The 13319-nt window shown below is 37.1% G+C and overlaps 2 protein-coding genes across 3 annotated transcripts; both read right to left on the bottom strand.

Annotated features, from left to right (window-relative positions):
* Positions 1-652: 652 nt before the first annotated feature.
* LOC120015451 (nicalin-1-like) lies at positions 653-8005 on the bottom strand. Its single transcript, XM_038867890.1, has 14 exons — positions 7574-8005; positions 6749-6918; positions 5834-5937; positions 5657-5723; positions 5153-5245; positions 4898-5062; positions 4604-4744; positions 4434-4511; positions 3577-3689; positions 3418-3478; positions 2252-2419; positions 1753-1854; positions 1056-1145; positions 653-950 (listed from the first exon to the last, which is right to left on the bottom strand). Exons 1-14 carry the CDS (start codon positions 7863-7865, stop codon positions 888-890), a joined length of 1707 nt encoding a protein of 568 aa, XP_038723818.1. The 5' UTR covers positions 7866-8005; the 3' UTR covers positions 653-887.
* A 655-nt stretch (positions 8006-8660) lies between these two features.
* On the bottom strand, positions 8661-13305 carry LOC120015459. 2 transcript variants are annotated; one of them, XM_038867911.1, is made up of 10 exons: positions 13112-13305; positions 12708-12874; positions 11950-12054; positions 11771-11827; positions 11062-11142; positions 10384-10418; positions 9717-9806; positions 9442-9598; positions 9215-9326; positions 8661-9109 (listed from the first exon to the last, which is right to left on the bottom strand). In XM_038867911.1, the coding sequence occupies exons 1-9, from the start codon at positions 13248-13250 to the stop codon at positions 9225-9227; spliced, it is 933 nt and encodes a 310-aa protein (XP_038723839.1). In that variant the 5' UTR covers positions 13251-13305; the 3' UTR covers positions 8661-9109; positions 9215-9224. The 2 variants fall into 2 exon arrangements, with proteins under 2 accessions (XP_038723839.1, XP_038723830.1); XM_038867902.1 differs by having other exon boundaries at positions 8661-9326.
* Between the last annotated feature and the right edge of the window lie 14 nt (positions 13306-13319).

Raw genomic sequence — 13319 nt, 5'->3', positions numbered from 1 at the left:
ACTTAAAAGAGTCTTATTCTTAAATGCTACTCAGCTTTTGACGAACATTTTTTTAGATGGAAATTCATGTTGATTGGTATGAAATTACACTTTGCAGTGAAAAACGAGATTCATAAGGATGGTGTATACGCGTGTAGGCTTGCGCTAGGCTGATAAAATGCTGGGCTGGGCCGGCCCAAGTTTTATAAATTTTTGAGCCCATCTTGTTGGGTCAGGCTTTGCCCAATAACTTGGGCCTATTTTCTTGTCAAAGCTCGGCCCGAAAATTAATCTTTTTGTAGTTTACTTTAAAAATTCCCGGCCCGGGCTAAAGTTTAAGGTGCGAAACTCAAGTGCTGGTCAAAGTTCAGCTTTGGCTACTTTCTTGACCCTAATCTCAGCCCAGGGGCCTAATACAACTATCAAAGCCCAGACTTTTAGCGGACTGGATGGGGTGGGCCCGTGGTCAGCTCATAAGCTTTAAATCCGGCCCAAAGTTCAGATTTGGCCACTTCCTTGACCTTGAGCTCAGCCCATGGGCCTCATACAACCATCTAAGCCCACACTTTTACCAGACTGGACGACGTAGGCCCCTGATCAGCTCATACGCACCTCACACCATAAAACGCAGTGTGTATAGACGGGCCACCATTTTTACACCATTACCCCATTGGAGAAGTTATACCCTTTGAATTCGTAAAATTGCTAGCACACATTCTGGATTACAAAGGTACAAATTTGGGCAAAACTTGAGAAGGTAAAAATCCTATGGCAGACGATAAAAATGATTGCTCATTGTGCCTAAATAATAGGAACTACCAGATTCCATGACAAGTACATTCTATGCTATGCGAGGTACTTGTTCAGTACTAAACAGTTATCCATAACTCACAATCCTACATTTGATATCAAGCTGTTTTCATCTTGCGTGATGGAGGTCGTCGGAATAAACTGATTAGATCATCAAGACCCTGCAAGTATCATTAGCAAATGAGCAAGTATCATTAGCAATTCTGTTAAATTTTGCTAACTGATAACATCAATCGTGAAATGTAATTACGGAGAAAAAAAAGTACCTTAGTCGTGATGGCTAAAAAACTAAAAAGCACAATCAAATATGATCCCAGCACCAGAAGCAACAACAAATCAAATGTCACACTTGCAACCTGTAGTAACACATTTGAGTTGGAGTCATCTATGAAAAAAAAAATGTAATCCATCGGTAAATACACAAACAAATATTTAACGCCAGAACTGGCTCACTATAACAGAATAATTAAATGTGGTATCTAGATGAATATATCATTCGAAATATCCTTGAATTAATATATGGAAGAAACAGGGAGAAATAGTTCACTGCACATCAGAAATGAAAACATAATCAAAAATATATTAGACAGATTGTACAGAGTCAAAGGTATGGGCATTGCATACTTCTGAAGACCCGAGGTCAATCCATAATATATCATCAGAAGAACACGTATCTTCCGTGTGTCTACGTTCAGCAAGTTGCTGTAGACTACAATCATTATATCACTTTTAAGACATGACATCTCAGCATTAACAGTCAATAAGCACAGTTGACAGTTGAGAGTTCTACAATAGAGGGCATTGTCGCACTACAAGCTGAGTGGCCTATGGAGGTAGACTAAGTCTACCTTATAGTTTTGTGCATGCACTAGCAACATCTATAGGTCATCCACGTGAGTGTGAGGGAGTGAGATGGGACATTAAAACTGTCATGAATCATGATAGATGGAAATCTAAAGATACCTGATATATGTTAAGCTTCGCTTTGGTTGAATCATAGAAAGTGAACATCCCGTCAAGCACCTCATGTTGCACATTCACCTGATCAGTATGGTCAGCTAATTCCTGTCAACAGTAAGAAAAAGATCATAAGTTGCTGTTCTTGATAGTTTTTGCTACACCTTGAACACCCCCAATTCTTGCTCCCTTATCTTCTTTGTTTATCCCAGTACTATTTACCCAAAAGAACCTAAATCTCGCAAGTATTCTACTTTCCTTATACCAATAAAAAACCTTAATACTACTTACTGCAAACAAACTATTCTTACTAATGGAGAAGAACCCTGATAATTAATTGGTATCAGGCAGGGCAAAATATAGCAGTTGTTTTGAACATTCTACCACATTCGCAAAAGTAGAAACAGCAGAACTTATGCTTAGTGGAACATCAATCACAGGGATCAAATTTGGGATATCAAGAACTTTATTTTCTTAACCCTATTCCATAAGCCATTTCCCTAACCTTTTTCAGTGCCATGACGAGTGGATCATTCTTTAAGAGAAATGGAGCCACCCGGGGGGTCCGTGACAGAATGTCCAACCATGCATTTACATAAGAAGGGTTGACAGCCAAACTGCTCTCATCTGCAAAGATTTGAATGTTCTTGCCCTGATGACCATAGATATGTCTCTGCAAACAACAGAGAAAGAAAAATACATCAGTTAGGTAAACAATTCCCGTGCACAAGACTCCCGTAGTGGACAGGATCGGGGAGAGGTATGATGCACCAGACTTTACCCCTACATAATATGTAAAGAGGTTGTTTCTAGGAATTAAACTTGTGACCTCCAGGTTGCACCACTGCGACTGAACCAGTGGTCCACATGTTTACATCAAATAGCAGTGAAAAAAAAAGGTCGATCTTGCGTGGCAGAATCCAGATATAAACAATCCAATCATTGTTACTTTAAGTGGAGATCAAGCTAGAACACCACAAGCAATCAACTGACACAATCTGATTTTCTTTTCGCCTATATAATGTCTGACACAGGAGCAAAGACAATCAATCCACAAGTGGCATTCACATCGCTATATGTGAAGTAACAATTTGTATCAGTTGGTTCACGTTCACGTCTGGTTGGCAATTTTTCCTTCATAATGGATTGAACGAATTATGAGATTTTCCAGTCTTATTTCCAGTGAGCCCCTTAAAATTTTAAAGCATCGTGATAATTTGCACAAAAGGAAGATACCAGTCTTCCACGGGTTTCCCGAGTCTAATTAGAGAATCCTAACCAACCAGCTAAATATCCACAATGCATCAAACAGAAAAATGCATAGCACATTCAATAATACAAGCACAGGTCTGGATGCCGCTCATAAGAATGTTAAACACACTACACCTGAGCCATAAATTCAGGATTAGACATGGATATTCCTCTCAAGAAGTATCTTCATCTTTTCTTTTTTCTTTTTTCTTTTTTTGATAAGCCTCTCCACGTGTATCTTTCTTTATGTTTCAAATTGCAATATCATTATCTCAAAGTTCTTTCCTAAAATCAACAGAAACAACACAGATGCTGCATACACTAATGAAGCCGGTTTTACTAAATGCAGAGACACGTATGAATGTGTGATCATCCAGAAACACCACAATAAAGATACAATCTCAGATATACAAAACTTACTGCAATACTCTCAGCAACTAGCTTGATGCTTCTGATGATAGCAGTATCATTCACAAAAGGCCTATGCAGAAGAACCAAGCTCTCAGCAACTTGCTACAAAAACAAGGAGACTCTAGAGTCTAGAATGAAGATAAAAGGTGCTTGAGTTTGAAAAATGACCTGTTATCAGACAATCCTCCAGTGCTTTCTAACAATTCAGGTGCCACAGAGAGTTCAGAAAGGGTAGCAGCAGTAACTCTTAGTCTCGAGAATTGTTCATGCTCCCAAGCTACCTACATCAGATCATCAGCTATATCACCCGGTCCAAAACAGCAGAATATAGGAGGAAAGGAAAAGTACAGCATTTAGGAGGGATATCCCAATCAAACAAAAGGGGACCTCAAGTTATTACATGAAGCAAGATGCAGCCTCAGATTTCATGATAATAGTTGTTAAGATTAGCTACTTTGTCATTCAATCCAATAAGTTACCTTGTAGGGTTGGGGCATTTCACATCAATTATACATATGCTAACACTCCTCCCATGTGTGGGCTAGACAACGGCCCAGCATGTGCACAACAAATGAGGCCCAACACTAGGGTTACTCTCACACAAGGCCCTCACTTGGGGCAACAACAAATAGGGGATTAAATTGCGGAGGCTAAGGTTCGAACCGAAGACCTCCCACTACAATACCATGTTAAGATTTGTTACTTTTCCATTCAAACCCAATAGATTAACTTGTTGGGTTGGGGTATTTCACATCATGCTAAGAATATGAAATGATCATAACAGGTTGCTAAAAATAGATTCAACAAAGGCTAAAGATATCATATAAAACAAAGGACTCGTCATTTTCATTGATGCTAGAAAGGAGCCATGCATCCTGATGTTTAATACAGCGGTTCCATGAGAAATATTAAAATTGACCACTGATTTTTCTCTGACAAATAGTCAAATACTTGAAAATTTCAATAAATAGAACAATTTTCTCAACTACCCAAGCAGAGTTCAGAATTTAAGGCAATTTGCTTACTCGAGGGTTTGAGATGTTTATTTTCTTGTGCTTCAAATTTACTTCAAAACCGAGCTCTTGTGCCACATTGGAAAAACCCTACAGAAAACTGTGTCAATGAAAATATACAGTGCAGCAACAGAACTCCAATGTTAATAATAAATTAAGTCCTTGACGTTTTATGAGCTTACTTCAAAGATTTGCTTGATATATGCATTTTCAGGAGGCTTAGACACATGAATCCACAATTTATTGTCCCACGCACCAATGCTATTTAAGCAAACAGCATAATCAATACTCTCACGCAAACGTTGATCAAAGCTCCGAAGCCACTGCAAGTCAAAATTCATAAAATCAAGCAAACTACAATAGAGGGAGTGAATAGGGACAGACTACAAACGACATTCTCCACAGAGAGGGAAGAGGGGAGAACTACATTCTAAAAGAAAAAAGAAAAGGAAAGTCCATCATGGAAAGATATGCACCTTATGGGTTCCATTGTAGTTGTATGGTCCCGCAGATGTGAGTCCAAAAAGTAAATTGTACCTTCCTCTTGTCTTAGGGTTTGAGTAAAGAAGAGAGAATAACCGCGCTATTTCAAGAAGTGCCACAATGCCGCTACCATTGCTATCACTTCCAACTGATAATGCCTGCAAATAAAGTACAATGTCAAACTGTACACAGACAATCCTATTATTGTGGAAATCAATGATATGCTTTAGTATCAATGAGTTACATACAGGAGCAGCCCCAAATGTGTCATATGATGCAACTATAGCAATGGTTGGAAGTTGATTCGTATCTCCATCTGCCTCCAACCCTGACAACCATCCCTGCCAAAAAGACACAATTTAATATCTGGCAGTGCAAGAATCAATAGCAGTAAAAATACATCTCATAATCAGTTTGGAACTGAATATTAACCATAGAATTATTGATAGACAATGTACATTTAAAAACATTAAGATTATCTCATTTTACAACTACATAATGAGACAATACAAAGAAATTTCCCACATTAATTTTGAACTCAAAATCCAATTTAATGAAGTTAAATAGGATGTCAGAATTTATGAAAAAAAAATTATACATCAGACTTAGCTAAGACATCTATGTCATGTGTCTTAGCTAAGGTATGCGTACGTCTTGCATGTCCCCAACCCCGTCGCATGGGTGTTGTTTACCTTTTTTTAAAAGACATCTCAAATGACACAAAAAAAAAAAAAAAGAAGTTTCAATAAGACCTGAATGTTCATGATGGTGGGAGATGCAACTTTCTTAGGTTCTGGGGCTGAGACAACGAGCTTGTATCTGCAATATTTCGCAAAGATAGACATAAACTACAGCAATTATTTCATGTTTTATGTTGACATCTACAGCATATAGACCAACCCACCAAACTCACTCAGTTACAAACTAACCCGCCAGTAGTTGCAGTAGTTGGCTGTCCAGTGGCATCATTTTTCTTAACGTCAGCCAATACAGCATTGATATCATCATCCTCAAAAGCAAAGTATACAGGATACTGCAACAAAAACCTCATTGTAAGGGCACTCATCTAAATGAGTGACACTAATTAAAGAAAAGGGAGGGCAAAAAGCGAGGAAAGATGAGAAACAGCAGAGACGCCATCTCAGCTGCGCAACTATAAACAAATACAAGGATTCCAGATAAAAAAGACAAACGACATTTAAGAGTGCATAGCTAGGAAGATAGAAAAACCAAGAGATTAATGGTTTTAATTAACTGAACTAAAAGAGAAGTACTAGAGCATGTATTAAACCTATATCATAATTCAATACCAAAGTTTCGCAAACAGTAGTTTTTTTTTAACAATTGATCAAGCTTCATCACTGGCCCCGCATTTTGTAGGTTCAGTCATGCAATTACCAGGAGTAATCTGTCATCAGAAACAAAATTCATCGAGGAAATGGTTTTAATTATGAATGTGCATTCTAGAGTGTAAATACAAGTTAATCCATGCCAAAACTTCATGCAGTATTTTAGGTTCTACAGTTTTTCAATCAACATTAGGCTCAATGCAGAATATTTTCAGATAGGAATACTCCAGCGATAGTTGAAAGAATAAAAGGTATATTATATTTAAGCTGAAGTTAAAGTGCCAATCAACATTTTTAGTGTGCATATAGATCTACACGCATATGTACATGTCATCATATTATGAAGAGAAGTTAAAATCAGATGAATCACTGGAAAGACTAAACGAAGGCATCCAACAGAGAACAGCAGTGAAAGGCTAAAAGGAAGCAAATTAATGATCTTCATATGGGAAAAAAGAAAGAAAAAATGAGAATGCAAGATAACATCTCACTCACAGGTATATTGGCATGAATAACTAATCGTTCAAGCTCTCCCAGTACAGTCTTCAAGAGCTCCATTTCATATATTTGGTAACTACCCGTTTTACTGCCTATTTTTGCAAAATTAAGCATTTGGGGAAGAAAAAACAATAAGCCCCCTAGAGGTCGTCTTTGAGCAATGTATTCTGCCATATGATTTCCACAACATATTAATTTCAATAAAGAGATAGGGAAACAGGAATGTTCTAAACTCAAACAATCCAACAGCCACACTGCACATTGATCAGAACTCAGGAAAGAATTAAACCACTTACAAAGAATATAGAGAAAAGAATTACAGTCTAACAGAAACCTCTAAACAATAGTTGTTATGTCTTTCAGAAATTTAAACATTCAAGAAGCTTGAAGTGTGTACTTCTACCAGATAAATATTTTAGTTTTCTACTCATCTCTGAATTAAGGATTTCCAATTTCTATATAGAATGTCTTAAAATTTTTAATTCAAATGCACGCTTGCTTAAAATGAAGAAAGCAAGTAAATTGATCTTCATATACATCTTGCATTTGAAGTAAAGTTTACTGCAAATTTGCAGCAACTCGAGATAAAACTATGCGTTTAGTCGGTTTAGAAGTGCTTTAACTAACGAGGACGTCAAGTTAAACATAAGACAAACAAGAACAAAATCAATTAGCACAGGTAAACTTAACGCAGAGATTACGAGAGATCCAACTAAAGAGTTAGGAACGGTCTTGGACTAGCTAGCAAGCAAGTCTTAATTACAGTATATAGAACAGAAATCCAAACTCGAAACTCCAAATGAGGAGACGAAAGCACGGTACCTCTCACAAAGGTGATATTTAATTCGCGGACTGGAATCATGAGGACAGTGCGCGAGAGATCGGCAGCAGGGGAGAAGTGCATGGAGGCCGCCGGATGGTTAAGTGTGGCGAGGCGAGATCCGAAGGGAACACCAGAGATATCATACTGGATGAGGCGGTAAACGTCGACGACAGCAGCGGCATCGCCAAGCTCGACGCAAGTGACGAGTATGAAAACCAATGCGATCATCGAATACATAGACTCCAGCACTTGGCACTGGCGGTAAACAGTTCCTCCCCCCTTTAGTTCCATTTTGCGTTTGGATCTAGGGTTCCGCACTTCCGCGCTCTTGGAGAGTAGACTAACGTTGAACTTTGCAGATTTCTGCTTCTTATCGGGAAAACATATTTTAATTAAAAATCATTGACCTTGTTTAGAGTTCAGAGTGAGATGGCTCTTGGTGAGCCTCCGGTATTTTTCTTTTGTTTCGTTTGTGCTGTTAAGAAAATGATGAGACATTATTTGGTAAAAGGGTAAATAATTCCCAGTAAGAGGCTCAAATGGTAACTTCGTATAAAAAAATTAACGGTGGAAGGGAAATGGAGTTGATTGATTTTTGAGGCATATTATTATTGAAGAAAATGATGATGTCATACATTAGGGGCACTCGTACTGATTCAGGTTATGCACCTATGCATAATTGATAAGAGTACATGATAAATGTACATGCTCATTGAAGTCGCAATAAGAGCGTTCACAACTAACGAAAGGTGATTCAATTAACAATCAATTGGATTAGATATATGCGTACTTAAAGTTCGATTATAACTGCAAACATATTTCTCCGTGGTATTTAAAAAAGAAGATATTTTGTCAAACTAACCCATGCATCAGTGTCTGTTACATATCTGTATAATTCAAATTTTTGTATGTCATTCGTTACTTCTGATGCATTCTCAATTGATCTGTATATGCCATATATATTAAAATATATTCTGAAAATGCAGATAGATAGATTATACCAGACATAAGATAATGGTTCTTGTTAAAGGGTTTTCATGCTGGATGTAGAAGGTTAATTGTAAAGGGTGGCATTTGGAAGAGAAGTAGGAACTATTACTCTTTTAATGCAAATAGAGACCAATACTTGCGCATTGAATGGAAACAATCGTCTTCCATAGAATCACCACCGGTAGCCTCTCCCATATAACAATAAACTCACCGTAACCTCATTTACAAGCAGAGGATATGAAAATCTCCAATTTATAGAAAAACAGAACTGTGAAAGAAGTACCTCTATCATCAAGTCATGGCAATATCGATGATTCGCTTCTGTAATCACAATAGCAGCTCAGCAACGAACATACTTTCAAAAACTGCCATGACCAATGCAGTCTTGCTTGACTGTAACGGATAATTTCATATAGCTAACCAACTGACGGTGCAAAATTAACTGACCATCCCCACTTGGAGCCACTTTAGAAACCCTGCATCTTCGTTCGAGTTATTTTGGAATGCCTTTTCTTCTTCTAGTCTTCTTAAGCCGAATTTTAAGCCTATAACGTTAAACACAGCTCCATGAAAGCGTCCAGATTCACCAGAGCATTTTCAGAAATAAAGTGATTTTCACATGCGGGAGAAAACATGGAGATTTCACTCACTCGAGCCTCCTTAATATTCTGGAAAGATGATATTCAGGTCCTCATTGTCTCTGTAGACTTGAACAAGAGCAGCAGCTTTATACACAAACATCCCAAACATGGCCGGCACAATCTGCAAAGAATAGTAAACTATGCAGTAATTGGGTGTAAAAAACTTTTATCTGCCATTTTGACACTAATAGGAACAATCCCAAAACCACGCACAAGATGGTGTTGCTGTGATCTACCTGAAAATCAAACAAGTCACCAGCATACCGATGAGACAGGATCCATAGTCCATATATAGCAGCTGGAATTACAAGCCTTGGAGATGAAAGAGCAACACTACTGCCTTTAAATGATCTCTCAAAGAAATCCTTGAGATCCTCGCTTCTTATTCCAATTCTATTGTAGATGATAAATGTTAGTCTTGGCAAAAGAAGTGCTCATATAAGCTACAAAAAAAACTGACAATTTAGACTATAGAGCATCAATGGGTTGAGGAAGAGCTTTCAAGCCATACTTTTTAGACTTCTTCTTCATGAAAATTTGAGGAACCATTTCCTTAGATAGGTTGTCTACATGCTGGAATAAGAGCTGGAGGTAAAGGCAGCTGCATGGAAAATGAAGTTCGTTATAATATTATCCAAGGTGAAAGGCTTCAGTAATTTGTCAAATCACAGTTTCCTCCATTTCATCCCCAAGGAAAATAGACAATTAGGGAGCACTAAAATCAAGTTAAGCTTGTCAGAGGATTTCCTAATCCAGGTTTAGAAAGATTAAACTGCGACACGAACTTATTTACATAGATCGAGTTTCCAGGGAAAAATAATTATCAGGAGCATCTTGGTTGTTATCTAAGAAAATATTCATAGAAATTTATGATGTCGCCTTAACTGCTTAGCAAAGAAATATATCCAAATACATATATCTTGCTTTGACCAAACGACAAAAGGCTTTTCAAGTTGAAACAATTGGGCTAGACAGAATTAACTATGTGTCATCTACACAGAGGAGTAGATAGACACAATTTTTAGAAGTTTGATCATGTTGATTGATTCTGGATCAAGTCATCTCTCATCAAATTCATACACTGGCTTTTTCTTGCTTCTTTTGCTATTACTAAATAAGAATCACAAATTTCAACTTATCATATTATTTACGGAAATCATTTAAAAGTAAACTAGCACCTGAAAAGAACTCCAACCATGTAACTGATAGCAGCCTGTAAAAGTAACAAGCAGGTCAGCTCTCCATACTTAATTAGAAACTCATTCACTAAAATAAAAATTGTAAATGGATAATATATATATATATATATATATATATATATATATATACACATATTTTTTGCTTATTTACAAGCTTCTTTATTCATCAAATGGTGTCTTATTTTGGCTTTTTCAGTCAAAAGCATGCCTATCTTCTTTTGCACAATATTTGTTAATTCAACTAGAGTGCATGAACGGATTCATTCAGGACTCATGAACAAGGTTGTCAAGGATTCTTTGACAAGCTTGTTAATGAGCTCATGATGGAGCTCCTCAAAGGGCTCGTTAGAGGTTGATCAATGATTCAATGAGCTATTTATTTTTTGATCCACTTGAGCTTAACTCATTAAGAAATAAACTAGCCGAACTTGAATAATCTTTTCACGGCTCGATCTTGGCTCGATTAGAATTTAACTGCTCAAGTAATGAACTTAAATAGAGTAACCTCAATTGGATTAGCTTGGCTAATTTAGTCCCCTGGCAGAAACTACCATTCATGAATTATTCACACAAGTTCAACCGAAATCATGTTTCTCACTAAAAATTAAATCGTGCCCTTAAACTTAAGAAACTGATGCTTATCTGTTGTGAGTTTACCTGAACTGAAAAAACTATGAGACAATACCCGCTGCACGCTGCTCCAACACCGACCGATAAAAACACCAGCTCTCTTTTAAGCTACAAATGAGATGTCCACTAAATCAGTATCTCCCCCGAGTACAAATCAAACAGTTTAATTTTCTGTAAAAATGACTATGAAGGATTGAAGTAATAAATATCAACTTAAATATCGCTAAAGAAAAATAGATCAGAAACCAAAAATTCATTTGGTTAACAATGAGAACTCAAGGAATAATAGTGAAACTTCACAAACAAATCAACTCAACAAGGAATATTAAAAATGTCTTATTCCCCCGATTAGAGAAACAATTTCACATAAATGGTAACAGCAATCAGGAAGAAAAACAGAAAATGGTGTAGGAAAAGAAAAGATGACAAAAGACATTAAAATATAACAAGAAGACCTAGATCACAAGTTTGGAACATATAAACTAAAGTCTCAAAACTAGTCAAAAAAAACAGGAGGTTGTGCATCCACCAAAATTTCACCAAATCCACTTGCTTCTTTTCGCTGAGCTTCCGATTACAAAAAACAAAAGGCAAAAGGTAATGAGACAGTGGACAATGCATATGGCAGTGAACGAGTCGCGTCAGAAACAATAACATAGACAGAAGTTCAATCACTGAATTCATATAGATAATAAATAAACCAAGTACCATAGTGAGTTCAAGGGAAGTATCATACAGCTTCATATTTGAGTAAATTAAACTTCTTCCTTCTTTGACTGTCATCCTTCAGTGCCTGTCAAGCATATAAGTATGAATCAAACTATAAATCCTTTTTTCACCCTAAATTATAAATCTATTCTGCAGTCTTTTTAGGAGAAGGTGGGCAGTTTAAAAGAAAAATAACTCCAGGAATACCTTAGCAGCAACTTTCTTATTGATTGGTGCAGAGTTATCACCTGATAACCATTCCTGAGTCCTCGAGAGTTTCAAAAAACCACCCTCATTATCATCATCCACTACCTACATATATACGTGCATAGAAAAATTCCAAGTCAAATCACCCTAACCAAAGTGAAAACAAAAAATTATAGTGACACAGCAATGGATATGCTTAACAGAAAGTAAGGCAAAGGATAACAGGAAAAGGACTTTTATATTCGTCAATCCATCGAGATGGAAGATGATCCACGTATGCAATGAAAGTTGACTTATGATTTATGAATGAGCAATTATTTTAAAAGGCACCTGACTTCTAAGAGATGCTTCTCTCATTTCAGATGCCAATCAGGCCCTCCTTCCCTTAAATTTACAAAGAGAGGGTATGGACTTCAAAGTCATGTTCACGAGGCATAACTATAAATCTACTTTTCCTCTAGCAAGTGCTTTCTAAATACTTTGCTCCATCAACTAAGCAATATTTAAAACCTAAAGCCTGTCTGACCAACCATAGTGCCACTTAAACCAATGTCCCCGCTTAGAAATTATGTATGCAACATTGTTTGTGACAAATGGAACTATCACGAAGGGTTCAATTTTAGATTTGGAATTAATTAAACATGCTATTTCAAACATTTCTCGTAGAGGAGGGGTTCAAATGCACAAAGTAGAAATAGTTTCTTCTTCCCCAATCTGAGCACCTTTTTATCGAACTATGTTCAAATAACCCACATTACCTGCTCTACTTGTTCAGGAATGTCAGTAAGTGTTCCAGCACCAGCATTGACGAATTTCACAACATCAGTCTGCCAAAATTTATCAGAAACTTTGGAGATAATATCTCCATTCAACTCCCTGTCCTCAAAAAACATTTGCAACACACCGTCTTCTACGAGTTCACTCACTGGAAGTCAAAGACAGGAAAAGGAGCCAACCAATATACGTTAGCGGGGTTAAAATCACCTGTAGCCTAACTATCTTCTTCATCCCTGACTGACAAGGGAGAAAGAAACAGAAATATAAGGGCACAAATACCTGTACTGTGAACTGTACAATAATTCATTACAGTTTCCACGATTTTTCTACGAAACCAAACAACAACTTAAATTTCACATATGCAAATTTAAGTGAGTGAGTTAACCTGGACGAATGCTAGCTCTGACGAGTGAGAAAGAAGTGATTCTTGAAACTGATTTCTGAGAGCGGAGAATCGGAGAAAATCGTGGAACCGAAGAGTTAGTAGATGCGGTGAAGCAATTCGCCACGTAAAGAGCGTCCATAGCCAATCTAATCCTCTTCTTGGATCCTAGCCGTGTTTGTGTTGCGGAGCTACAGCGTAACAGATTTAT

The sequence above is a fragment of the Tripterygium wilfordii genome, chromosome 2, assembly GCF_013401445.1.
Source record: "Tripterygium wilfordii isolate XIE 37 chromosome 2, ASM1340144v1, whole genome shotgun sequence".
In the NCBI taxonomy this organism is placed as follows: Eukaryota; Viridiplantae; Streptophyta; class Magnoliopsida; order Celastrales; family Celastraceae; genus Tripterygium; species Tripterygium wilfordii.
Note: the sequence above shows the minus strand (reverse complement) of the source record. Positions and strands in the feature narration are given on the sequence as shown.